A 25205-nucleotide genomic window follows, 5' to 3' on the forward strand; every position below is an offset into this window, starting at 1 on the left:
TAAATGGGTCTCCCGGAGATTCCCCGAGATCCGCGATTGGGCGAGACGGTGACCGTCATTAGGTAGGCTAGGTATTATGAAGTTCAGTGTATAATCCGAGGGTCAGTCGTCATTGTTGGAGTGCAGTGATACAAGTGCTCCATAACCCGCCAAAGCTGGCACGCCGACTTTTCTCCTATCCACAAAGGCCATCTAAAACATGACCACCGCTGCGCCAACAGAGTCGCGGGACGACTACGGTCCCGGGACGTACGCCGACACAAGTTTCACGCCAGTGCCACAAGAATGTAGGCGACTGTTGAAGGTCTTTGCTGCAAAGACGCCGGGATTTACGCAGGATCAAGGTCTGCTTGACGGTGTCAAGTTCGAGGGCGACGACCTCCCCTGCATCCCCGGACCGATCAAGGCACAGGCTGTAACAGCAGTACTCCATGCAATGGTCGGTATCGTGGGTCTTGAGCTCCTTCATCTTCGCGGCGAGACTGTCAGCGCCACGACGTACGTCAACACGAACCACGCAGGACTGTATCCAGCCACTCCCGGGCTGGTCACAGTGGACGGACAGACAGGCCCGGCCGTTATCGCGCTGCCGGCGGTGCCTCAATGGGATAAAGACCGCCAGTCGGGCTCTTCTTTAATCTATCGTTCGACGGCCATCTACCCAACCGCTGATGAGGGAATGTGGTTCCAGCTTCATGGCTCGCTTGATTCGTGGGCCATGCTACAGACCATCGGCATTACGAGGGGCGCTGAAGCGACTGTGCGGTCAAACGATGATGCTTACAGGCTGATTGGCGAACGCGTGCGCACATATCGTGCGCGCGAACTCGAACAGCTCATGCTTGAGCACGGCCTCTCCGGCTCGATAGTGCTCTCCCCCGAGAGCTGGCGAGGCACGCAAATGGGCAAGTCCCTCGCGCGGCATCCACTGGTCAACTATACAAAGCGCGGAGGCGGTCCGTCTCTCCCCCCGACGCCTCCCCTCAAGCTCGCCGACAAACGCCCCTTGGCTGGAATCAAAGTCGTTGAACTGGCGCGCATCATTGCCGCCACGGCGGCCGGCGCCGCTCTCGCATCGATGGGGGCCGAGGTCATCCGCGTCAACTCATCCAAGCTCAAGGACTACACGCCGGCGCAGCCTTCCTCTCTGATGGCCGGCAAGGTTACAATCGATCTGGACCTTGACGATCCCGCCGATCACGCGCGCCTGACACGGCTTTTCGAAGAAGCCGATGTAATCATCCAAGGGTACCGCCTGGGCTCTTTCGCACGTCGTGGGTTCGGCTTCGAGGACGCGCAGAAAATGGCAGAGAAGCGTGGCAGAGGGATTGTCTACGTGGACGAGAACTGCTACGGTCCGGACGGCTACTACGCCGAGCGGCCCGGGTGGCAGCAAGTGGCGGACGCAGCCGCAGGAAGCTCCTACGTGATGGGCCAGGCATTTGGCTGCCCAAGGGGGCAGGGAGTGCTGCCGAGTCTGCCCATCTCGGATATGTCGACGGGCATTCTGACGGCGCTGACCATCATGTGCGGCCTCCGGGACCGCGCAAAGGTTGGTGGCTCTTTTCACGGGCATGCCGCACTCGCAGCCTACAATATGGCAACACTAGCTCCGGATGTCGGACTGTACCAACGGGATGTGGTGCAGAAGATCCAGGAAAAGTATTGCTTCGCGCCGTGGTCCAGCGATGCGCATGTTGCCCCGCTGTACTACAATATCATCAAGGCCTGGGATGAGAACAGCGACCTGGTGAAGAACGAAGACTACTACGTGCACTTTTCCAACTCGGTGTTTGGTGACCAATTGCGTGTGCTTGGACCTGTGGTCAGGTATGCTGATGAGAAGACGACGCCCAAGTGGACGAGTCCGCCAGTTCCCTTTTGCCACCACGAATTTCGATCCTTTTCTCGCTCGGTCTAGCCAGCGCATAAAGCACTTGATGCCAGCATGACTCTGGTTGAGCAATACAGGGTAGCTTCTTATTGGCAGATCATATTGCTTTTTTCTCGAGCATACATTGCCATTAAACCAAGTTGTGCAAGAGACCCAATTCCATGGATGTATTTCCCGTAGGTCAGCAGATACTTCGCGGACAATTCAACCTGTGTCAATTGCTCATTCAAAGATTGTCTGCTGACGATTGTCCACCCCTCGGGGTCCGATGGTCTACTGTTGCTTTCATCCAGATTCCGAACAACACTGGTTCATCGCCCTGACCCCCACCCAGCTTGATGCAAAGGATGTCTGACTGGACTCGCCTAATGTGAATGAAGAAATGTGAGTCAACTACGAATAGTCCTGATTGGGCGGGGAAATCGCGTATCAGCGGGATACAGTAAAGTGGAGCAGAATGAGATCTTTGCTGCTCTGGTGGAAACCCTTGCCACCACCCCCCTCCCTCACCAGGGGTTCCGCCCAGTAAAAAAAAGAGACAAACGTACGGGTCTATGTGTATATAATGGAGGATCCATCCTGGTGCGGCATGCATTTTCCTTGTCGTAACACAGCCATATCGTCCATAATGCCACCCTACCCTCCGACCCTCCGACCCGGTCAGCTAGAACAATATCTCCAGCGCATCAAATATGCCGACGACGGAGCCCCTCGGACGGACAACAGTCACCCGCGCTTAACGAAATTGCAAACGGCCATCGAGCATGACCCCCTGACAGCCCTCGCTGCATTGCAACGGCGCCATCTCGGCTCCATTACCTGGGGAAACACCGCCCTGCACTACTCGACCCACCATTCCATCTCCATCCATCCATCCTCCGTCTTCGAGAAGCTCGTTGTCCGTGGCCATGATGGATACTGCATGGAGAGTACGAATCTCCTGTATCTGGTTATGCGCTCCCTGGGCTACAATGTGTATCCGACCGGGGGCCGCGTGAGCCGTGCAGTCGTCAAGGGGGATCCTGCTGAGCAAGGGTATATCTCTTTGTAAGTGGTGATCGGCAGGGCTGCCTGCATCAAGGATATTGTCTCGTGTCGCTGACGCAAGGAAAACAGAAGCCACATGGTTCTTATTGTGACCATCGCCGACCAAAAGTACATGGTATGCCAGCACCGATTCCAGCCCAGCCAGTCGAAATAATGAATGGACGGATACTGATCGAATTGGCCACACTATACAGGTCGACGTTGGTCTGGGCCGGAATACCCCTACCAGCCCTCTACGTCTACAGGAGGGTCCCGCACAACCCTTGATTTCGCCGAGCGAAATGTCCTTGATCAAGCGGCCCCTCGCCGAGTTCGCGGACCATACACAGACGGTCTGGATTTACCAGGCGCGCAACGACCCACAGAGCCCCTGGATCGCACAATACTCGTTTTCCGAAGTGGAATTCCTCTTCCAGGATTTTGGCATGATGAACTTCTTTACAAGCACCAGTCGGTCGATCTTGTTTACGCAGAAACTTGCTTGTACCCGTGTCATTTTGGACGAGAATGGCGTCGAACCGGCTGGGATCTATATACTTGCTGGGAAAGAGGTTAAGAGGGTGTTGCAGGGGAAGACCGAGACGGTCCAGGTATTGAATACGGAAGAGGATAGGGTGCGTGCGTTGGAGAAATACTTTGATATGCATTTTCACGAGCACGAGGTCGAGGGAGTTCGCGGGCTGTCTTCTGAGATTCGATCTCGGTAGTCCCGTTGCAGTGCCAGGATCTTAGAATCGCATAGTCCAGATTAAGGTAATGAATGGTCAAAGACACTGATCCTCGTTATTGAGAATGTTTCAAGGATTCTCCAGTATGGATTACTGTACACATGGACAAAGTGACTTGAAGTCGTAAAAAGTAACAATTGCTGACTAGCCCATTATTTCTCCCCCCTCCATACCCTCTCAATGGCATTTGCAGCCCCCAAAACCTTCTCCTCTTCAAGTCTCTTCCCTATAACCTGCAAGCTGACCGGATGACCATTCATGGTGTTTGGATCATACAGGCCCCAGTTCCAAGCATCCAGCTCATTGCGTGGCTGGTAATCATCCCGCTTCGTATCGACTTCCTTCCGAACTTGATCCACAGGGAAACTGACGGCCGGGTAATCAAGCAAGTTCCAAACCTTGGTGTAGCCCACCCATCGCAGCTTCCGGTGCGGAACAGCAGTATGAGCAGTTGTCGGCCCTAGCAGGACGTCCAGTGGCTTTCCAGAGGGAGAGCGAGCCGTGGTCCATTTCCCAAGGTACGCTTGCCTCAATGCCGCCTTCTTCTTGTTCAGCTGCCAATATTGATACACCGGCAATGCTTTCCCCTGGGCTCGATCGGCCATCGCTTGCACGTGGGGGATCATTGGCTCCCCGGCAGCGTCGATGTCTCTCAGGATATCCTCAAACCCATCTGCGGTGTAATACTGATCCATGAGTTGAGCACAGGCAAGGTGTTCTGATGTGTCCCATGGGATCACTTCATGGCCCTGTTCCTTGAGTTTGGTCGCCAAGTCTCGGAGAGTTCTTTCAATAGGAGGATGCACTCTCACAACGCCGTCGTCGATGATCAATCCAATCACCAAAGGGCGCGTCTGTACCTCCTGAAAAACAGCCTCATTCCAAGGAAGCGGAGCACACTTTGGGTCCTGTTCCCAGGGCTCCGAGTCCGCGACCAGACGGCTTATATAAGACAGTGACTCCATATCACGAGCCATGGGCCCAAACGCGAAATGCACATGTTCCTGACCTTCCATAGGCCCCGGCGCTCCGATGGCTGGAAACCTGCTACTCTGTGACTGACGGGTAAGCGGTTGCAACGCCCTGGAGAGATGACTGCAACAAGTAATCCACAGAGGCAGAACTAACCGTCGGCTTGAAGGCATACACTCCATTCATGCTTCCAGGAATCCTAATGCTTCCTCCAATATCCGATCCCAATCCCAAAATGGACCCATGTAGAGCCAGCAGTGCACCCTCACCACCAGAAGATCCACCAGGGATGAAGTCGGGGTTCCGCGGGTTGACTGTCCGGCCCCAAAGCGGGTTTTCCGTTTCAGCCCACTGCAATCATAGTTAACCCGAATATTCCCATGGGAAGCGGCCAGGGCGAGGATCATACAAGGAGGGTCTGGGGCAAATTGGTTTTGCAGATCACGACCGCGCCCATGTCTTTGAGGATCCGTACAATGACTGCATCTTCAGTCGCAGTCGAGAATGAACGGCCCACGTATCCGAGCGTAGTATCCAACCCTTTCACATTGAACTGATCCTTGACAGTCACAGGGATGCCGTGTAGAGGCCCATGAAGCTCTCCAGTTTTTTGGAGATGATGATCCAAGGCACGGGCCTGGGACTGTGCCTGCTCGAAGACAGTTTCCGTGATGGCATTGGTCTAGTCCATAGTTAACGGATCTGAGTACCAAAGGAAGGGAACAATACAGCGTACCAACTGATGAGCCACCACCGCCCTGTCAACCCAATGTCAGCGTTCCAGGTCCTCACATCTGGCCAAACATCTCGACCTATTGGTGGACACACTGACGCGGTACGCACCTTTTGATATATGCAAGAGTCACCTGCTCAGCCGTGTACTTCCCTGACCTCAGTTGCTCGAGCAGAGCGGGAACACTCGGTATATCGGTGATCTCTTGTGAAACCAGATCATCAATGCGCGAGCGCTCATGGACATTATGCACTCGGGGATGCCGTTGGTCCAGGTCGGATACGGTGTATGGCTGGATGGCTCTGTCCCGAAGAGACCGTTTGTCTGCCGCAATTGCTTCCCAGCTGCGGACGCTTCCCATGATGGTGTGTATCCCGATTTCAACCTAAACAGCGAGGAAATCGAGCTGAGATGGAAAAGGTATCGAGGCTCGATGATATACATGTATATAAGCGCGATGTTCGGATTAGATTATGAGTCGCGTCTATCCGATAAACAACTTCATCGCTATTCATCAGCCGGGGAGTTCGGGGCAACTGCGGAAGACTTTGTCCACGGATGCGTGTGCCAGCGTGGCTCCTCGCACGCGTTTCAGCTGGGTAGGCGGCCCCGAGATCTAACAGGCCAGACTTGGGAACCACTTCCCAGTGAATGACTTTGGAAAGGTAACCCTGGATCCATCTGTACAGCAGCTGATTTCCTTCTACAACTACCAGCCAGGTAATCCCCGAGTCGACGCTTTCCGGTGAGTAAATGCCTCTTGGAAACCAATATTACAGGTCGCTGTAAAAGGTCACTGGCGCCGTGTACCCAACATGCTTAGGAATCGACTTTGATCATCTCCATGACTGTGCGAGAGTCAGCTCTCCAAGACCAACGCGCGATAGGTATAATAGATCCAAGGACGTATAGGATGCCCGTGTTCATGTAGACGCGATGCCAGAGGATATGGCAAAATAGCCAACTGCTAGAACCCCCGAGACGAAATTGGTATTTACGGACCCTGGTAGGGTATAGCCTGGCTGCCAGCAAAATTGCAGCGGATCGAGTACCGACGTAACTTGGCTACTCCAGGTACTCGGCTCAGCGGGCGGGATCGCCCGTGGTCCAAGCCGGTACAGTGAAGATCTATTGCAAGTCAAATAACCCCACTCCAGGCACAGTCTGGCTCTTTGCGTCGCTGGATGGATCTTGGTTGTGCAGCAACAGACAATATTGAACTGTTACATAGTATACTCGTAATAGACTCGTAAGCCTATACGTATAGGGCATTACAGACAAGAACAACACCATATTTGCACAACCCATGCATAACCCTGACCTGAACTACCTCAGATCCTTCTCGAAATCAAACTCCAAATCCTGATCTCCATTTTCCGGCCCCACCACTCAACCCAATCCTGCGGCTGACATGGGATTCGCGGTTCGCGTTTGAGCTGGAGTCGCGTCAGCGGGGTTTTCGGATCGGAAATAAGACCTAATATTTAGCGGCTGCCTAGTCCCTTGTCGCGGGGCTGTGATTATGCTTATAAGAACTGGACTAGACCCCGCGATCGCTCTGGCGGTGTGGATTTTCGAGGAATTCATCTCTGCTGACCTTCTGAGGGTAGAGTCCGGTACACCGTTTGAAGCGTTTGCAATCACGCCAGATATCGCGTCATACCAATTTGCAAAGCCAACGATTTTTCTTCTTCTCTACAACGACTCGAATATCGAAGCGAGATCAACGAACCAAGAGTCGCGATCGACTGTGCATCCAGCCCGAAAACCCCCACCTCGCAGCTACACAACCAACACCATCCATCAAAATGACAGTCCCCAAAACCCGCACAGCAGCCGAGGTCATCTCCCTCCTGAACCTGACTCCCCACCCGGAGAAGGGTTACTACATCGAGACATTCCGCGACAAACCCTCCTCCACAGAGACGACCTCGCGCGCCGCAAGCACCTACATCTACTACCTCCTCGACAACACCTCGGGAAACAGCCACTGGCACCGGGTCCTCGACGCCGTCGAAGCATGGCACTACTACGCGGGCGCGCCGCTGCAGCTCTCACTGGCTTGGAATGATGGAACGCCTATTCGGGAACATGTTCTCGGACCGGATCTCTGGGAGGGGCAGAGGCCGCAGGTTGTTATTCAACGTGGGGAGTGGCAGGCGGCCAAAACGCTCGGGGAGTGGACGCTTGTTGGGTGTTCGGTCGCACCGGGGTTTGAGTTTGGGTCGTTTGAGATGGCGGAGGAGGGGTGGGTGCCGGATGAGGGGGCCAAGGGGCAATGAGATGGGGAATTTAGTGGAGATTTAGTGGTGGATCTGGGTACAAGTGGGTGGCGGATGAGTGGATGGTGCGAGGCTACTAGCCAATGTGGTTGATTGTGGCGCGTGTGCTGAGAAGCGCATCGAGGGAGAGCTGGTCTTGTAGATCACGGCAATGTTACGCTTTAGTCCATTGGAGAATACCATCATTGAGGTGCCATATATCACAGACGGACCAGCTCGAGCCACCATCCTCCTATGAACTGCCTCAAATTTCATCCTCCGAGTCTCTGATTTTGAGTTGGGCGAATCAGCACCAATCGATCCACTTCATCCTGTTGGTTTCTTTGTTTGTTCGACACGGCGTACGCTGCCCAGGTGCCCTCTGTAGGCTTAAACGAGGAAAGCTCCTTTTCACCGCACATAGTTTGCCTTGGCATGGACCTTGATTCGGTAAACGATGGGCCCCATGGTAGGTCCGGGCCCTGTTGCTTAATGGCCCGGTTCGGTCCGGGGATGTGATTGAACGCCATTAGTGCAGAGTGCCTTTCATATAAAGAGCAGGCATGTCCTTTTTCTCGGTGTACTGAAGCTGCACCGGGTTGGTAACACAGCAGTTGGCGAAGACAAAAGTTGATGCTAGGTTGGGATGAACTTATGCGTGGGCCTCAACAATCTGCCCATCTCGTTGGCGCTTGCTGGTCTGTACGGTATTACATGGTACCTGGGCGTCGAGCTTACCATCTCGCTCTTCCTCGTCTTTAACCGGCGGCGGGGATTCTATTTCTGGTCCTGTGCACTGGTCGCATGGGGTGCCATCTTAACCTCCGTGTTTGAGCTCCTCTTGGAATATTGCCTCTGGCCGGAGGGCGTACCGGCCTGCACATTGCTTTTCATCGCATGGGCCATCATGGTGGTTGCGCAGATCTGGGTCCTCTACTCGAGACTGCACCTGCTCATGCCCGGCGCGCCGGTGCTCGGAATCATTAAGCGCGTGCTCGTATCTACCTCTGTTATCCTCCTCCTCCCAGGGCTGATAATGGACATCGCGTCCGTGCGTACCAACTCCTGTCCTAGAGCGCTCTACCAGACGGCAACTGATACAGTTCCCTACAACAGGAAGCGAGGCCATCCAACCCCAACTTGACCGACTTCAGCACGACCTGGGGCCGAGTACAACTCGTGGCCTTTGTGATCCAAGAGACAGCTCTCTGCGTTCTGTACATGGTCCAGGCACACAAGTATCTAACCGAGCGCTCCCCCCTCCACGAGCGCACATGGTCTGCGCCATCGTCGACCGAGACCGCCGTGTCCACTGTCCAACACGGCCCTCCCGTTCAAACGACAGAGGAAAGGACTGTCCTGCTGCATCTGACGCTCGCCAACATCCTCATTATTGTTCTCGACATCGCATCTATCGCCGTCATGTTGGCAAATATGTCCTACCTGCAGGCAGCGGTAAACTCTTGCGTGCACGCGGTCAAGCTAAAGGTGGAGTTTTCAATCTTGAATCGTCTCCGGGATCTCGTTTCCCAAGCTGTAGCTCCAGAATGGGGAGTCGTTGGCATGGGCCGGCGTGAGGGACCGGATTCGGGAGTGCAGTTGACGCACTCGGCGCCTGGGAGCTAATCGTGCTGGCTTGGGCCTTTTATTATACGGTCAGCCGTGACGAGTATCAGGATTCGTGGTCTCTGATCGACGTCGAATCCCACCGTTTCCTGGTGCTGGTTGTTGACAGTAAACGAACGATCCCTTTGTTTCGGGGTTGAATTCCATTCTGAGATGAAGGCTTGCGACCAACTTGACGACACTCGAGATCCCCGACAGGGCGACTTGGGTAAGTTGGAGATGGCGTTGGTGGGTGACTTCTTGGGCAGGTGCGCCTGGGGGGGCTGCCATATTCGTCCACACTGATGTTTTGCAATCTTCGGTCGGCAGTCTCTTCCCATTCCGCATCTTCTCAGTTCATACCCATTCTCAATATCAGTCTTTATACCGTCATTACTATATCATCTACTACTACTCAACATGCCTTTGACCGAATCGACGCTCACTTTAAACTACGAGGGCCATCTATTGGTGGCGCCAGTTCCAGCCCCAGCAGACCAGCCGACGCCCCGGCGCAGTCTCCGCGAACTGGCCATAAGTGCCCCCCCGCGCAGCCTCCAGGAGTTCTTGCGACGAATCTCGGGCGTCGGCAACGTCAACCGCCGACTTGAGCTGGCCCAGATACTCAGGGAATTCCTCGGCGTCGGAAGCACGCTGGATGTCGACCACGCCGCCTTACGGATTCTGCGCATGTTTGAACGAACCAAACCCAGAGGCACTCTGATAGACCGGACTCGCAAGCTGGATTCACTCTACGTGTTTGAGTATCTCGCAGGACAGATTCCCTTTGACGACATTGGGCACGTCAGACTGGCGCGGTTGGCGCAGAGACTGATGCGTGTCGATTCTTTCTACAAGGGGTACACGTGGGAGGCGAAGGATCCTGGTGACAGCCTTGATGGTATGTCGATGCAACGTAAGTGTATTTTGCAGCCGGGATTGATGGAAAAGTATCAGTGGCTGACGGTTGGTATGCAGAAGCGGTAGGGGATGGATTCCGCTTGCCCAATCTTTACGCCTTCTACGCCCGTCTCGCCGCGTATACGACTCCCGACGCTCCTCCTACATACATGGTGAGGATGCTTCGTGACACACTCGAGGTGGGCCTGTCTGGCCAACCGAGTGACTCCACAAACATGTCGGATCGCCGGGTACGCGGGGTCGCGCAGTTCATTCTATGGAACGGCCACGATCTCTTCAACAAGATTGACACCGGCCTCCCCTTCAATCAGGCCGGCGGAACATTCGTTGCCGGGGCCGGGCAGCAGACAGATTCCGGGCTTACCCTTAATCGATGGACATTCTGGAGGCGCGCCTTTCTGGGAGTCCAGCACAACATGAATTACCAAATTGAGACGAGGACCATGGCTGGCAGGGTGGTGCAGTTGATGCGGACCTGGGAGAACACGTTGAACTTTCAGCAGATTCTTGATACCTCCAGCTCGAGCTCACCTGGTCCTTCAAACTCCCCGGGCCCGTCGAATTGCCCTGGTCATTCGCATACACTTGGTGCTGGAAATTCACCTGGTCATTCGAATTCACTTGATACTTCGAATTCGCCCCCTCCTTTGGATCCACCGGGCCCTTCGAATGCAGGCTAGGTCTATTGGGACCTTTTCGTGGCTGTCCACACTCCTTCCCAACGGCTTAGCTTCGATTGTTGATGCTCTTTCTTACTTTACTCATTCATTGCACTAGCTACTGGAGTTAACATACACCTATTGTTATCTTTCATATGCTAGCTAGGCTCATATAGCATAGAATCACAATCGCTATTGGTTTGAGGAATCTAGCCATTGAGAATCCATCTCGTGGCTGCCTGTAGACGGTTAGACGGTGCTGATTATATTACTGAACTCAAGTATCACACCATAAGCTGTGCTATATTATGGAAAGGCGTAATTAGAGGTGTTCACACACCTACCAGTAGATATTTATTATTTAGTGTATCCCGTTCCTTCGCTGTGCCCCCGTGCAATGTCTGGCACATCATCTATCTTGCTAATACTCAATCCGCAACAATTGCCCTGAATGAGACCGTAGCTACCATCAAAAAGCCAATAGACACATACGAACCGCCAGCACTCTATTAATCAGGACATCTATCTACCTCAAAACAGTCCGTCAAGCCAGGTACATTACTAGACGGATGCCGCTTTACAGATGATACTGCTGCGGCTTGTGGATCTTGACCCCCATCCGCTCCCACCACCCTTCAACGCCCATGTCGTCTCGGCCGCTAGTAGACACGTTAGCGCTACAATCCTAAGGAGACAATATCGTGTAGATATCAGATGGGAAAGGGGGGCATACTCATCCCGCTCAATAATCGTCGGCTCCGTCTGTCCCGCCGCCTCATCCGGGTTCCGGAAGACGACGTTGTATTTCTACCCTCGTTAGCCTTCAACTCTGCACACACACCCAAGCACCGAAACAAAATAGAAAAGCCTGAAAGGGAACCAGGAGAAGCACATACCAACCCCAAACTCAAATGAATCCCCGCCGGCTGCCTCGGGAACTCTTCCAGCGGCCTATCCCTGTCCTCCCCGCGGATCAGCGCATTGATATTCCGCGCTGCAATACCCGCCTGGACGGCGCCCGGCCTCGCGGCTTTGCGGAGCCCGGTATCCGCGATGTCGCCGACGGCGAAGAGGTGCGGGTAGGCTTTGTCTTGGAATTGAAGGGTTGGGCGGATTCGGATGAAGCCGTTGTCCGGGTTGAGCAGGGATTCCTCTGGTTGTGAGGAGGAAGAGGGGGGAGATGTGGATGTGGATGGCGGGAGGGAATTGAGGAGTTCTGTATTGGGCGTTTGGCCTGTCGCAAGAATGACAAAGTCGTATTTCGAGGGGAGGTTTGTTCCGTTTGTTAGTTGCACTTCGAACGGGGTTTCGGTTGGGAAGCCGGTTTCGGGGACTGCGATGCGCGAGCCCGTGATGAATCTGGATATCCCAGTCAGCAATCTCCATCCCCATCCATTCTTCCCTCACCGGTCTTCCCCTCCACCGGTATAAGTGTACAAGTAAGCTCAAAGGGTCGCGGAGCGCACTTACTTGATACCAAGCTCATCGAACCTCTTTTTAATCAGCCCATGCAGCGCCGGATGATACTGCGGCATGAGCACGTCGCGCGACTGCACAACGGTCACCTCCTTGTCCGGATACACCTCCTTGAGATCCGTCGCCATCTGCACGCCGACCGCACCGCCTCCGGCAATGAGAATCGACTGTGCGTTCTTGATGTCGTTCTGGTGGTTCTGCAGGTACGCGACCGAGGCCATTTTCTCGTTGTCGCGCATCCCCGCCGGCTCGGTGAGGCGGGTGCCGGTTGCAAGGACGAGGTAGTCGAAGGGGATTTGTGGCGACGAGGTTGGGGACTCGGGCCAGGGGCGGTCGAGGGTGATATGGTGTGGGTGGACGGAGAGGACGCGTGCTTGGATTACGGTGTTGTTTGTCGTCTTGTTCTCTGAGGGGGGGAGTAGTGAGGTGAAGAGATTCGTGTAGGGGATGAAGGCTTTGTGTTCGTGGCCTGGGAGGATGGCGAAGCGGGGCTGTCACGACATTAGAACTACCCTTTCTTATTGTGGAAGTCAGGACAGTGGAAAGGGGGGACATACAAATGCAAAAAGATGATGAAAATGACTATGCGGCTCGATAAGCAGCACGCGATGCGTACTGGGGATGATCCTGGCCAGTTCCTGCGCGGTCGCTTTGCCCACGTAGGAGCCGCCCACGACGATGACGTTTTTGAGTGTGGTTGCCATGTCGACAGTTATAGCGACTTGATTCGATAGATATGTATTTTTCAGATTCTCGAGAGACTTTGGGGCGCGATTCGCACCCTTAAATGCGCGCCGGAGTAAGTCTTTTCCCCCCACCATCCGGTGTCGGCTGTTCTTATCTGATCAGATCCGGCCTTATCTCCGAGCCGAGTCCTCGGGGTCCGGATTTACGGGTCGCCACGCCAGCCCGGATGGTGGGAGTGGCCGAGTGGGCGGTCACTAGTACTAGGTACTACTAGTTACTACTAGTCATAAGTTTGAATGCTAGCTTAGTACGCCCCCATACCCCAAGGGAAGTCCCAAGGAAAGAGATCTTATGCCAGGCCTGTGTCCTCCATGATTTACTACTACTACTACTACGGGAGCTCGGATCGTGCTTGCCGATGCATGCATGCATGCATTTCCTAGTGTGTGGATTTTGGAGATGTCCTCTGCTCCGTATTATACCTGGTATCGGGTCCAGGTTCTACTTCACTCGGAAGCCTCCCGGGTGAAATCCTCGCCATATTGGGTTATGAAACATACATCCGACCCATTGAGCCGCCTACTTGCATTATAATATATATAAAATATATAGAAGAACCCATATATACACAGACCAACTTCACCTCGTCTCAATCCACTTGAATCACCTCACCCCCCGGCAAAGTATTAGTCCTCTCCACGACAGTCTCCGCCCCATTCGCGGACCCAAGCGCCTGATGCCTCTCTTGCTCCCTCTTGGCTCTTTTGATAAACCTCAAGCCAAAGGATGGCTTTTTAAAGCACGGTGGGGCATGGCGGCGGCAAAAGTGGCGGAGATATGGCAGGCATCCGCACAGGATGATTAGGTTCGCCTCGATGAGACTGGTAGAGTTAGCGATTCGATGTGGTGATGGCCGGTGAGAGGGCAAATGGTCTTGACGTACATGTAGATACTCGCCTCCGCAAGCCCGTAGGTTTTGTCCGGCGATGTAAGCTGCGGCATGAGTGTTGCGGCGCGGACTATGCTCATTGCGGTTGTCCTACCACCAACAAAAAGAAGAAACTGTTAGCCCATTCTAGTACGAGAAACGAAAACCGTGGACGGAAAAATGGGGTAAAGAGACATACACCCCGCCAACCCCAAAAAGACACAACACGCCCACACGGACCCAAATCCCCTTACTCATGCGCAACCGACTAACAATCCAAATCGCCACCCCTAAAAGCACAACATCGCTCGCCGTATTCGTGACCGCCGTTGCCAGATACACGGCATTCCGATTTATGCAATCTCCATGCATGACGTTTGCGTCCCAGGCGCGCGCCATCGGGTGGCAGGCGAAGATTAGGGCGAGGATCAGTGCGATGCTGTAGGCAATTATTACTCCGCCGAGAGCGTAGAGGAGGTATAGCGGGGTTTTTGTTGGTGTTGTTGGGGAGAGGATCGAGTGGTAGAGGAGGAGCAGGGCGAGTTTTGCGAGGGCCAGGCTGGGGATGTAGAGGATTGCAGTGGCGACGAGCGCCTACACGTAGAATAACTGGGTTAGTGAATTCCTTGGTTTATTTGGCTTGAGCAAGAGGGAGAATCGTCGCACCTTCATGAATTTTGTCAGGAGGGGGACTGTAAAGTCCCAGATGTGCAGACCGTAGCCGGCGTGCCAGTACGCCCCTGGGTTATGCTGATGGTTAGCTGGAGCTGTGCCATACCTCCAAAGGGTATGAGAAGGCATACAGAGGATAAGAATCTGCGTCGCCAACGAGAAAATCCACGCGATGATGATAAATACTACCAAGCGCCGACATGTCAGCCATTACTCTCCTTCCAGCGTTCAAATTGAAGTGCAAGGGTGGTGCACCGTCATCCAACCAAAACCGATGCAGCAAGTGCGCCTTGGTGTATATGCGCATCGCTAAAAAGATCGTAGAGAGGGACATGCCCACGGTAGCGATGATGAGGTTTGTCGTTCGGAAGCGCGCGTGGTTCCGGTTCGGGGTCACTCCTGGGGGCGGAGGAGTGATTGTTGGGATGTTGACCGGGGCCATGATGAGTGCATCTCGGCGGGGGTTGATCTGTCGCTCTTGCTAAGGTTTTAGATTGCAGAAAAGGGCCTGGAAAAAAAATTGAATGTGCTATTGCTGTTGAGACGGTTACATGCGGGGAAGCTGTCGATTGCGTCACTGGGATGAAACCGTGGTTAGGGTTCCGCTGTCTGGAATGGACTTCCACATCTGCCACTCCGCCATCTACCTGGATCATTCTCTACCATGATATGACCATCTAGTTGCTTCTGCGCAACGGCTCTGACCATCAGAGTGTGCAGCCAGGGTGGGTGGAGGCATCTTCACGGTAGAGGACACTTGCAGCGTCGGAATCGAATGAGGTTATATAAGAATTACCCCCGCTAGACGATGTAGTAACGGTAAGGCTGGAAATGGTCTTTGAGGAAAGGTTTGGAGTGAACTGAGGCTCTTCTGGGGGTGACGAGTGGCTCTTTGCGCCTTCTCTAACAGTGGCGCCGGACGCTGGGCGGCAGACTCAATTGTCACGCACTGCTGGCCGAGATAGTAGGGCGATGGGCATATCGACACCGTCCACCTCTTGTATGGTATCTGAACTATATCTAGTAGCAGCATCCGTAGATGAGAATCAGGTGCAATGCGTCAGTTAGATTCCAATTCCTCCACGGTTATATACGCACATAAGGAGGTCTGATGAGATCCCCGTTGTGCAGGTTCCAGGTGTGAGCGTAGTACCCGGGGGTATAGATCATTGCGTAGCCCGCATACGCCATGCCCCAATATGCGCCCTATGAACGAGGTCAGAGATTAGACTGTATCCACACAGGCCTTTCAGAGGAGAGTCATACATATGCACAAACCATTAAGACTAGAAGAAGTGCTGCAGTCAGTTTCGTGCAATATGCAGCCAGATCAACCATTACTTACCCTCTTTCACCCTTAACTTCCTATCCAGCCACACCCGTGCGAACAATCGTAAAAGCAGACATACCGTGGTTACCACGGTACGGACAGTCGTCACCACCCACGCGAGAGTATTGTCGTTTGGGGGATTGTTCAAACTCGGGCGTAACCCCAGAGGGCGCCGCCAGGGCTGGCTGTGCAAGGAGCGCTGCCAGTGCTTCTGGTGACATTGACATCTCGCGTGAAGAATTTCTCACCGGCGACGAGGCATTGAGGATATGACGAAGACCCAGAGAATTTGTTGTCAGCGAGCTGCGAAAGGACTTAAGAGAGGCTCATCCTTGTGGGTGAGGGATTCCTTCCGGCCTCTACAGCTCCAGACCCACCACTGGATCTGCAATGGTTGGCCTACCGATTCGACAGCTCTTGGACTCTGGACCGTCTCAGGGGACGAACCGTTGGAGTCTCGCAAGAAATGGGCAACATATACACGGGGCTTGTCCTGCTTTCTGCAGATAGGGAAAGACAAAAGATCCTTACTCAAGTGGGTAGGAGATGGTCCATCCGCCTAATCATGTGGGCGAAGAGGCAAACCTTGGACTGCCTTGGTAAAATCGATCAGTCCGATTATCTGATAGCAGTGCCAGCGGGCTGGGTGGGGCGGGATTTGACAGCGGGCACATCCTCCACCGGAAGCTGTCCGCTGTAGAGTCGACACGGCAGAGTCGAGACAACTACTGACACTAACGAGAATCGCGAACAGGCCGTTGACCCGGCATTCGGCGAAGACACTGGAAAGTTTGCTGGCGACTAGATCCCATATGGGTACGAGTCTACCTCGTTGCAGTGGCAGTTTGCAGACTGGGCGACTCAGCATTGGTGTCTCTCCCTTACAGAGGACGTAGCTTCGTTGCTCGGATTGCACTGTTGAAGCCGAAACCACCAACCGGAAGTGAAAGCCCACTCCGGAAATGGGTACTGAGCCTTTGGACATAACAAAGGTACGAACTGCAACCCCTGAGGCAAAGGGTGGGCGGACGTCCAAGGGGCCCCGTCCATCCTTGTGAATGCAGTGACGCTGCAGGAAACAAGATACCAGCTTCTCGAGTCGGCAATGTTCAACACTTAACTGCGCATTTCGCATCGAGACCCCAAAAGCATAACGGTGTCAACGGCCGGGGTTGCCCAATAGAGGGTGACGAGCTCAACACTTCAGCATTGCAATTCAAGAGAAGCAACAGCTTGAATCTCCCCAATGGTCCTTTGCTCCTGCTACAGCAGACCCGAGATTGTGCTGGAAGCATTTCATCTGGGATGACCCAGTGGATGAACTTGGGTTCATCCTACTCCAAGCCATCTCGGATGTTCGCAGCATGGCTCTTATTGCCTTACCTGATTTGACACCGTTGTTTGACAGGTGTTGGTTGAGAGGAATATCGGATCGAGGTCTGAGTACTGTAGACTTTGGCATCTATCGGCTAGTGCTGAAACATAATTTTAGCTGCTGATCTCTCCTCTGGGCCTTTGGAAGTCACCTTGCTTCAGGAGAATATGGGAATCCGGAGTCACTCTCAATATAATCCCGCTGGACAGGGTGGTTCGAGGCTTCGTCGAGTGATTGAATATTCGATACATGTGCGTGCATGGCCCCCGAAAGGGGTGGAGCAGGGTAGTAAAATGGGGTTTCTCTCCGTCGCGAACTTGGGGCGGTCCTGCTCGCATACCCCAGATAGTGACCTGATCTGGAGACGGCTCGTTCTGGGGGTCTCATGTCAAGCCACAGATCAACAGCGCGCGAGAAACATCCAGAACTTGGCAGAACATATTGGGGGTGCTGAATTTGACCTGGGGGCTTGGACTCATGCTCGTCCTGGAAGTGCTCAGGATCACCCTGGCACCCTAATTCATAATCTTGAACGCTATCCTTCCAACAAAACAGGTCTGCGGCTTTTCCCTTCATGTGTTTGACAAATTGGATAGATCCAGCCTGTAGGCTTTTCATATCCATGGCTGGAGGAAGATAGTACAGCTATGCACCCACTGCTTACAGTATATCTGGAGGTCTTTATAATATTAGCTTGCCGAAGGCTGGCCCTGGCCTCGCCGATCTCAGCACTTAGCATCGAAGTTCAATAACAGTACGATAATGTGGACCAATTATGGATAACTAATACCACCAATTCACCCACTCCTGTGTAAAGTCCTCAAACCCACGCTCTCCAAGTAGCTTTTGGGCTTCAGATCTCCACCAATGTGGATCCTCAACCGATTCCGGAAGATTCAGCCCACGACTTATTCGAAACTTGGTTCGAATCCATCCTCGCGGGAAGAACCCAGCAAGCTCCCAATCAATAATTCCAACCATCCCAGTTGTGGGAGTCTCTTCCACAATTATATTGCCAGGGCCCAAATCGGCATGATAAAAGACAAACTCCGAGCAGTCCATGCCCATTGTCCGGCAAGCTTCCAGGAGATTTTGAGGGTTGAAGTTCTCGACTGTTCCATTTGCAATGAGATATGACTCTGGTATATGCTGTCCATCAACGCCACCAATCATACTACCTTTGTACGCTGCCAGAGACTCGCAGATATCTACCAGCGTGTTCACATAGTGACACCTCCATTTTTTATCCAAAGTAGGCCAGGCATCCGCGAGTGTTCGTCCAGTGACTCTGCTGAGAAAGAGATAAGACCGTCCGTTGAATTGTGCTTGGTAGAATATGGTTGGAAGCTTGAAACTTGGCTGCTGTTTATGCACAAAAGCCAAGGTCGTGGACTCTGGCGTTGTATTCTCAACGCAAACTTTGACCTTGCAGAAAGTACAGCTTCCTAAAGCCCAGACTGCAGAGCTATCACCAGCGTCATATACCAAGCGGATTATTGAATCATCCAAGGTAATCGGGGCCGAAGGAGGAGGAGGAATAGGGGCATCGGTAATAGTGAAACTGAGTTCGTAAAAAGGATCGAACCAAGTTGAAGTGTCGGAGTAGCCACTCGAACAGCGGAGGATTAGGGGGCCGATGAGCCATGTATTCACGTCCACTCGCCTGAATGAGTCTTTCAAAGGTTCTTCCATGGCATCAGTAGAATAAAGTCAATAGCTACATTGTGATGGAACAACTTGGAAGGAGGGTAGTCTGGACAACGCAACAGCTCTGATGAGATCACGTGCATTGCTTGCAGTCACCGCCCTTCGGGGTGGCAGTCGACGAGGATGTCAAAGGCGGTGTTGGCGGAGTCTTTTTTATCTTGATGTTAGGAGTTGGTTCTTTTGGTGTGTTGGGATATGGTAGGATAGCGGACCTTCACTCCATGTTCTCTCAGAACATCGGCATTGCTCTACTCAGCCGAGTGAATAGTGATACCCTTATATGCCTGTCTGCAGTCTGCGGCATATTCGGCGTCTGAGACCCGGTTCCCGTTGCCAATCGTCGCCAGGCCGCCCACCTACATCGTGCCCCTCTCCTACGTGTGCCACGCAACAAGCCTCGGCGCCTACGACTCCGGCGTCGAGAACGCAGATACCCTCTTCCTCTCCCTCTCCCTGCCCTCCGTCGTAGACCGCCAGTTAGTCCGGAATCTCTTCGCAGCCTTCGCAGCAAATGAACCGGAGCGGTATGCCAACCTCGCCGCTACCGGCTTCCCCGTTCTGGATAGCCGGGATCCAGCATGCGCGCTTATGCATAATCTGCTTGAGCGCGCCGGTGGGCATTATGTGGATTTTGGGGGGGAGCGAAGTTGATTGAGGAGGGGGAAGGTGAGTTTCAGGGCTGGTGTTGAGCCCGTGGTGTATACGGAGACGGGGCTGCGGGTTTCGGATGGGAGGTTTATTGAGACGGATGCGGTTATCTGGTGCACAGGGTTCACTGGCTCGAATGTCGTTGACACGGCGGCCGAGATACTCGGCGGGACGTCTACTCCTCGCGGTACACCCAACCATGTTCGCACGAGCGATGGGAAACACACCCAAACCCCACTCGAAATCGCGTCGCCCCTCGACGCAACATGGGGCGACGGCAGCGAAGGCGAGATCCGTGGAATGTGGAAGCGGCACTCGAATGTGGAGAATATCTGGATCATGGGTGTGTACACGCAGCAGCACCGGTGGCACTCACAGATCAATGCTGACCTGGAGGGGGTGTTCCCGGAGGCTTATGACGGACTCCGACGTCGCCACTGACGCATGCACCCAGAGTTGAAGAGCATGCGAATTTGGGATTGCGTATGTACTGTGAGCTTATTTAAAAATATATGAACATAATTGGACGGCCTATCTACAAGAGGAAACAAGTTATGGCGAGGCTAATCGCGTTTTAACCTTGGTGCTAACCCTAGTTCTTGCTCTGCAGAGCCGATACACGAAGTGGTCATGATACCAATAAGAGCAACAAAACTGCGGTGTATCCATTTTGGTACCATGATAGCAATAACTCTACGTCTATCAAATCATTATTAGAGAATTAATGACCGGAACTCCTCGCTATAGATCCGATCGGGTACCGTGCGTACGCTTTTCTCCTGCTCTCCCGCTCGGCCGTGATATAACATGGCCACCAGGGCCTCATCTATCCCAAAACATCAACAGAGACCCCAACTCCTAGCTAAATGAATAAAAAGAAAAGTTGTCATACCATGAGTACCAAGACACCAGACCACTGAAGCAATCACGTAATGTATCCTAGAACGCCAGAGCTTCGATGTAAGAAACAGTGTAGGGCATGTAGGTGGAGAAAACAAGATATCAGGCCTTGGCATACGGCCTCAACTGTGTCCAAAGGGGAAAAAATTGGTCATTCGTTAGTCCATTGCTCAAAAGGGGACTCGCTTTTCACGGAGCCGCTTTCGCACGCGTCGTTGGTATGTTCATCGTGGGTAGTAAAATCCTGTGCATCTCCAGATCCAGTTGCAGCAGCGAGGTCTGGCAAAGCCGACCCAGCGGCCTGTAGCTGGAGCGTAACGCCTCCCTTTTCATAAGCCTCCAGTCTCCGCTTCAAGGTTTGAACCTCCCGCTGCAGACTCGCAATATAGTTCAACGCACTATCGATGATCGACGCCTTGGGCGGCGGCGTCCGATTGGACTGGGTCGTGACGGCGGATACGGGTGCAGATGCCGCGCCTTCGGAGTTTGAATTCGCAGAGTTGGAACTGCCATTGGCGTTGGCGATATCCGAAACAATGTCTCCGTCCATCCCGGAGAGGACGATCTCGTCCAGCTTCTTGAACTTGCTATTGAGGTTGATGCGGTAGCGCTTCTCGACGATGTTGTGCGAGGCGCGACGGCTCGCGTGCTTGTTTTGCCGCTCCTGCTCGTGCAGGTTCAGTTCCGGCGCGGAGTTGCGGCGGATGCGATCGACTTTCATACGGTTGGTTGTTGGGATGGGGATTCCGTAGGGGTTTCGGAACTGCGCGTGGAAGGGGATTTGCGGCTGCATGTGGGGAGGTATTCGGTGTGGTGGTGGCGGAGGCTGCTGTTGCTGTTGCTGCTGCTGCTGCTGCTGCAGAGGAAGATTGCCAGAGTCGGCATCGTCCGTGGGCTGTGGTGACTCAAAGACGTTGAAGTTGATGGGCAATCCCTCCTCTGGCGTGATTCCTCCGGTCAGAGTCTGAGGCGTTAGCTGGGGTGGGTTACTGCAGTCAAATGCATGGCCCAGTGGGCGTACATTCTGGAACAGCGGGTCCAGATTCATAAACTCCATTCCGCCGCTGTTGTTCAGCCCTAACATGTTGGCCGGCGTGTCGGCCATTGGGTACCCGGTGAGCATACCGGGCGGGCAAGTGGTGGGCTGCATGTAGCTTGATACCCCAGAGACGTGGGGAACATCGGACCTCTGGTGGCCTGGCGGTGGGCAGTCGACAGGGAAACCCTGAAATTGGAAGCCGGGGTCTTCTGTCTTGACGGGGAGGTCGGTGGGGAAGGGGCCGCCTGAAGGGTGGTTCATGGCGCCGAGTCTTCGAGGGTCTAACGTCAACATGGGAAAATCGTAGTATAGAGTACTGCGTAAGATCACGAAGCGATATATGGAGAAGGGAGTGTTGATCCTTCAGCCGAGCGGTGCTGCTTATTTAGAGGGGGATGAGAGCAGTGGCGGCCAGAATGCGCAATCCGATCCAGGGAAGAGCGATCTGTGTGCAGTTTCCTGGAGGGGAGCGTCACTGGCTGGAAGTTATTAAATAGGATTGAGTTTTAAATTTCCTGCCAATAAACGTGTTTGTTGCATTGCATAGTGGGCGTCAATTGAGCCCACATGTGATCTAAGGGGGGGGTGCCAGATCTCAAGGACAGAAGCCACATCGCAGGAGACGGCCGACAAATAAAACACCAGTGATAACACCCCGTGCTAACGGTCGAAGCTTACGGACCCGAAGCCCGTCATAGTAACTGGCAGGGAGGATGAACCGGGGCCAGACCTGAGCTTCAAAGCACCGATGAACTGTGTGGTTACAGGGAAGGCCGCTGGTTCGCTGGGAGTTGCTTTCCTCACTGGTTCGGTTTGGACCAGTTTCTGAGGTAGGAAGCGCACGGCCCCAATCATCTGCTTGAGCCGCCGTGGCGAACGGTTGGAACCGTGAGTCTCGAGCTTGCAAAGTTTGGTCCGCGAGCTTTGAGTCAAACGTCAGCTGTCCGGGCATTTGTTAGTGGGGAGCTGCTCCCCGGAGTTGACAGCTTGGTCAAGGTGCTCAAGGGTCGCTCGGAGCCGGCTCGGCCATCTGGAGGAAAGCATAAATCAGGGCATGCAGAACATCTAGACTGCTGGTTTCTCGTCGATTCAATCCACCTGGTTTCAACCGTCATGATTCTTAAGGTCTCAATTGTCAGTTTGCTTGCAGACATGCTCGATTTCACAATGCTGCTTCCACATGTCAATCCTCAGAATACGTGCCAGTCAAACGGCAGTCCACATGACCTGCTCAACGAGAGAGAGGACTTGAGAGCCCCTCTCCGGGTGTGCCACTCGATCCCCGACTCGTCCTTTACTCAAAAGTCTTCGTCACCGATTCCTGACCAGACGCCAATCTCAAGACGCGATTCCAAAAAGGTACGGTTCGCCACGTATGGTGAATCCATACAATATTTTGACCCTACCGAGAGGGCATTGTGTGTGCAGAGAAGTACGTCCTCCTCCCCCTAGAGTCGATCCGCGAGGCTAACACGTCAGTGGGCGATATAGTCGCCCCAGAAACGTCAGAAACAGTTTTATAGCCTTGTTAAACTGATAACAATCCCATATTATGGTCATCGACAAGTCTATTAGATAATCCTCCCGGTAGAATAATATCTTGAGCAATGTTCTGTGAGGAAGTCATTCGTGGAGGCTGTTTGAGTACCCATTGCTGCAGAAAAATTTCAGCGTCATTCTATCATGACACAATACAATAACAGAAGCCTATATAATAGCATTAATTATAATATTAGTAGCATTAATTATAATAGTATGCTAAGACACCCAAATACTGACGATGACGTCAGGGCCGTAGCCCGTCGACCCCGAAACCCACGGGAATTCCCTAACAAAACCCAACTGACAATGAGCTCTCTTGCCTCTGGAACTCCGACCGCGCTGCTACCGGCCGGGCAGAAACCTCTCACATGACTTTTCGCCGACAAAGAGAACAAAGGACTACCGACGAGGTCCAGACTCTCGCGCTTCAGTCCCATAGTTCGCCTCCTGCTCGACCACAAACCCTCTTCGAGTCCCCCTGTCAGTGAACCTGTCAAACTCCCTGCTCTTGCGACCGGACTCAGCCACCGTTGGTCCGGGTCTCGCCGGAAATGATCACCGTCACGGGTCGCTATGCCGCAGGTTGTATGTTGGCTGGAAATGGTCTATGCAGCGGGGTATTTCCATGTATCTCGATGTTCCTTGCCGTTGGTCTTCTGCTTGGTGTTGCTCATAGTGTAGATGTTGTTGAGTGGCAAGATATTGTCGGGCGAAGGGCATTTTTTCCCAGTATCTCTTGCAATTTTGTGAATTCCTACCAGCGGCGTGGGGTGATATCTAAAGTCAATGGAACTTCTCATCAAGGAATGATGACACGTAGACTATATCTTGAAGTTTGGCAATTTGCCTCCGTGTGTTCTCTAGGTCGCGGAGCTCCCGTGGGATAAACGGGCTCCCAAGACACAGCACTTGACGGTCTGAATGCAATTGCTATCGATACCTAAGGGGAGGATTGGGATACGTGAATAGGTGAAAGAATGCCAGGAGTCCACCGGCTCAACCTAGGTTTGACATGGAGTGTGAGAAAAGTGTGCTTCTCCCAATCTCATCTCCGTTGATATGGGAATGTCTGGCTGCGACAAAGCGTTTAGTGGCGACTTTCCGTCGCCGAATGTTCGACGAGCAAGCTGCTCGCCTTTTCACACCCATACACATTTGGGTCATGAGCATGGTTCACGGCCTTTGGATTATCAGCAGCGGTTTTCAGCCGTCCCATACCGATCCTCCAAGGTAGAATACCTAGCGGCCATCTTCGTTACGAGAATTTTGTCCGTAGAATGGGTGGCTATCTCATATCTGGGGGATCGTTTAATGTCTATCTCCCCTGTAATTGCTGTAAAATATGTCCTGGTTATAAGAAACGTCACTTTTTGATCATTTCGGCCAGTCATCAAAGACACTTGCGGGATAAGTGAACAAAGGTGGTTGATGCCGTCTGTACCAAAGTCCATCCCAATAACCTGACTCCGCGGTTCTTTGTCAAAGCATTGAGATTAGTAGATGCTAAGGATCCTTTGTGTTGCTCCAACGAGTTCCTATACCACAGCTATCAAGGATCTGCTGGCTCAGTTTTGAGGGTGTGATCACGTGATGACGCTGCGCGGAGATTCAAGGCGATAACTCGCGCTGACAATATGCTTTGCACGGGCTATTAGTAGCTGGACGAGAATACTGTCATGTTGTATGACTGGCGGTTTGAACATCAGGTAGCAAGTGCTTCAGTGGAAAGGCTCTTTATGCCAGGTGGCTTGACGCGCGCTTGTCTGGAGGGAGGCTGTTGGGGGAGGGAGGCCTGAAAATAGAGTCCGTCCAGGAGCAGGCATTCTGCAAGCTGCATAATATCGTCTAGCTCATATAGTTCGAATCAGACAATTGGTTGAAGGGTAGCGTCCGATTGCATTAGACGCGATTCCTCGTAATCGTATCCCCCACCAAAGTGACGGGCGAAAAACGGGTGCCTGAAGAGTCCGGAACGGAGAAACAATGATCTCGCCCAGACAAAAAGGAGACGCGTTGCTGGTCTGGGCGAGACAATTTCTCCCAGAGCGGCAAAGCGCTGTCAGGAGGCGCTCTTGGCGCTG

At 53.2% G+C, this 25205-nt stretch overlaps 11 protein-coding genes across 11 annotated transcripts; 6 read left to right on the plus strand and 5 right to left on the minus strand.

Moving 5' to 3' along the window:
* Positions 1 to 199: 199 nt before the first annotated feature.
* Positions 200 to 1921, plus strand: BJX68DRAFT_271711 (CoA-transferase family III; the record flags this gene model as incomplete). The annotated part of the gene is made up of 1 exon (XM_071047019.1): positions 200 to 1921. One exon carries the CDS (start codon positions 200 to 202, stop codon positions 1919 to 1921), a length of 1722 nt encoding a protein of 573 aa, XP_070894015.1.
* Positions 1922 to 2402: 481 nt separating this feature from the next.
* BJX68DRAFT_246740 (arylamine N-acetyltransferase family protein) lies at positions 2403 to 3776 on the plus strand. The gene is made up of 3 exons (XM_071041695.1): positions 2403 to 2941; positions 3011 to 3056; positions 3136 to 3776. The coding sequence occupies exons 1-3, from the start codon at positions 2460 to 2462 to the stop codon at positions 3646 to 3648; spliced, it is 1041 nt and encodes a 346-aa protein (XP_070894016.1). The 5' UTR covers positions 2403 to 2459; the 3' UTR covers positions 3649 to 3776.
* A 45-nt stretch (positions 3777 to 3821) lies between these two features.
* BJX68DRAFT_279027 (amidase) lies at positions 3822 to 5735 on the minus strand (the record flags this gene model as incomplete). The annotated part of the gene is made up of 5 exons (XM_071048650.1): positions 3822 to 4721; positions 4798 to 4992; positions 5051 to 5323; positions 5378 to 5399; positions 5485 to 5735. 5 exons carry the CDS (start codon positions 5733 to 5735, stop codon positions 3822 to 3824), a joined length of 1641 nt encoding a protein of 546 aa, XP_070894017.1.
* Positions 5736 to 6909: 1174 nt separating this feature from the next.
* On the plus strand, positions 6910 to 8146 carry BJX68DRAFT_246741 (cupin domain-containing protein). The gene has a single exon (XM_071041696.1). The coding sequence runs from the start codon at positions 7183 to 7185 to the stop codon at positions 7654 to 7656; it is 474 nt and encodes a 157-aa protein (XP_070894018.1). The 5' UTR covers positions 6910 to 7182; the 3' UTR covers positions 7657 to 8146.
* Positions 7628 to 8146, plus strand: BJX68DRAFT_187549 (uncharacterized protein). The gene has a single exon (XM_071037325.1). The coding sequence runs from the start codon at positions 7740 to 7742 to the stop codon at positions 8079 to 8081; it is 342 nt and encodes a 113-aa protein (XP_070894019.1). The 5' UTR covers positions 7628 to 7739; the 3' UTR covers positions 8082 to 8146.
* A 135-nt stretch (positions 8147 to 8281) lies between these two features.
* BJX68DRAFT_271715 (uncharacterized protein) lies at positions 8282 to 9261 on the plus strand (the record flags this gene model as incomplete). Its single annotated transcript, XM_071047020.1, has 2 exons — positions 8282 to 8686; positions 8752 to 9261. 2 exons carry the CDS (start codon positions 8282 to 8284, stop codon positions 9259 to 9261), a joined length of 915 nt encoding a protein of 304 aa, XP_070894020.1.
* Positions 9262 to 11166: 1905 nt separating this feature from the next.
* BJX68DRAFT_246743 (NAD(P)/FAD-dependent oxidoreductase) lies at positions 11167 to 13033 on the minus strand. The gene is made up of 5 exons (XM_071041697.1): positions 12854 to 13033; positions 12291 to 12787; positions 11717 to 12179; positions 11554 to 11627; positions 11167 to 11479 (listed from the first exon to the last, which is right to left on the minus strand). Exons 1-5 carry the CDS (start codon positions 12998 to 13000, stop codon positions 11398 to 11400), a joined length of 1263 nt encoding a protein of 420 aa, XP_070894021.1. The 5' UTR covers positions 13001 to 13033; the 3' UTR covers positions 11167 to 11397.
* Positions 13034 to 13632: 599 nt separating this feature from the next.
* Positions 13633 to 16134, minus strand: BJX68DRAFT_271718 (uncharacterized protein; the record flags this gene model as incomplete). The annotated part of the gene is made up of 9 exons (XM_071047021.1): positions 13633 to 13864; positions 13927 to 14022; positions 14111 to 14505; positions 14578 to 14651; positions 14715 to 14768; positions 14839 to 15064; positions 15682 to 15789; positions 15862 to 15869; positions 15993 to 16134. 9 exons carry the CDS (start codon positions 16132 to 16134, stop codon positions 13633 to 13635), a joined length of 1335 nt encoding a protein of 444 aa, XP_070894022.1.
* Positions 16135 to 17984: 1850 nt separating this feature from the next.
* Positions 17985 to 19065, minus strand: BJX68DRAFT_246745 (uncharacterized protein). The gene has a single exon (XM_071041698.1). It carries the CDS (start codon positions 18978 to 18980, stop codon positions 18072 to 18074), a length of 909 nt encoding a protein of 302 aa, XP_070894023.1. The 5' UTR covers positions 18981 to 19065; the 3' UTR covers positions 17985 to 18071.
* A 551-nt stretch (positions 19066 to 19616) lies between these two features.
* On the plus strand, positions 19617 to 20141 carry BJX68DRAFT_246747 (uncharacterized protein). The gene has a single exon (XM_071041699.1). It carries the CDS (start codon positions 19723 to 19725, stop codon positions 20101 to 20103), a length of 381 nt encoding a protein of 126 aa, XP_070894024.1. The 5' UTR covers positions 19617 to 19722; the 3' UTR covers positions 20104 to 20141.
* Positions 20142 to 20694: 553 nt separating this feature from the next.
* BJX68DRAFT_258552 (uncharacterized protein) lies at positions 20695 to 21627 on the minus strand (the record flags this gene model as incomplete). The annotated part of the gene is made up of 2 exons (XM_071043542.1): positions 20695 to 21519; positions 21565 to 21627. 2 exons carry the CDS (start codon positions 21625 to 21627, stop codon positions 20695 to 20697), a joined length of 888 nt encoding a protein of 295 aa, XP_070894025.1.
* Positions 21628 to 25205: the final 3578 nt, after the last annotated feature.

Source organism: Aspergillus pseudodeflectus (genome assembly GCF_044049435.1).
Source record: "Aspergillus pseudodeflectus strain CBS 756.74 chromosome Unknown BJX68scaffold_66, whole genome shotgun sequence".
NCBI classification, from domain to species: Eukaryota; Fungi; Ascomycota; class Eurotiomycetes; order Eurotiales; family Aspergillaceae; genus Aspergillus; species Aspergillus pseudodeflectus.

What these genes read in the sequence shown, in the direction of transcription:
- BJX68DRAFT_246743 (XM_071041697.1), bottom strand. Translation starts at nt 13,000, where the DNA reads ATGGCAACCACACTCAAAAACGTCATCGTCGTGGGCGGCTCCTACGTG. An exon ending in TTCGATGAGCTTGGTATCAA is followed by an intron (nt 12,180 to 12,290) that starts GTAAGTGCGCTC and finishes TGGGATATCCAG; the next exon opens with ATTCATCACGGGCTCGCGCA. An exon ending in TTCATTTGAGTTTGGGGTTG is followed by an intron (nt 11,628 to 11,716) that starts GTATGTGCTTCT and finishes TAACGAGGGTAG; the next exon opens with AAATACAACGTCGTCTTCCG.
- BJX68DRAFT_246741 (XM_071041696.1), top strand. Translation starts at nt 7,183, where the DNA reads ATGACAGTCCCCAAAACCCGCACAGCAGCCGAGGTCATCTCCCTCCTG.
- BJX68DRAFT_246747 (XM_071041699.1), top strand. Translation starts at nt 19,723, where the DNA reads ATGGGAGGTTTATTGAGACGGATGCGGTTATCTGGTGCACAGGGTTCA.
- BJX68DRAFT_246740 (XM_071041695.1), top strand. Translation starts at nt 2,460, where the DNA reads ATGGAGGATCCATCCTGGTGCGGCATGCATTTTCCTTGTCGTAACACA. An exon ending in GAGCAAGGGTATATCTCTTT is followed by an intron (nt 2,942 to 3,010) that starts GTAAGTGGTGAT and finishes CAAGGAAAACAG; the next exon opens with AAGCCACATGGTTCTTATTG. An exon ending in TCGCCGACCAAAAGTACATG is followed by an intron (nt 3,057 to 3,135) that starts GTATGCCAGCAC and finishes CACACTATACAG; the next exon opens with GTCGACGTTGGTCTGGGCCG.
- BJX68DRAFT_187549 (XM_071037325.1), top strand. Translation starts at nt 7,740, where the DNA reads ATGTGGTTGATTGTGGCGCGTGTGCTGAGAAGCGCATCGAGGGAGAGC.
- BJX68DRAFT_246745 (XM_071041698.1), bottom strand. Translation starts at nt 18,980, where the DNA reads ATGGAAGAACCTTTGAAAGACTCATTCAGGCGAGTGGACGTGAATACA.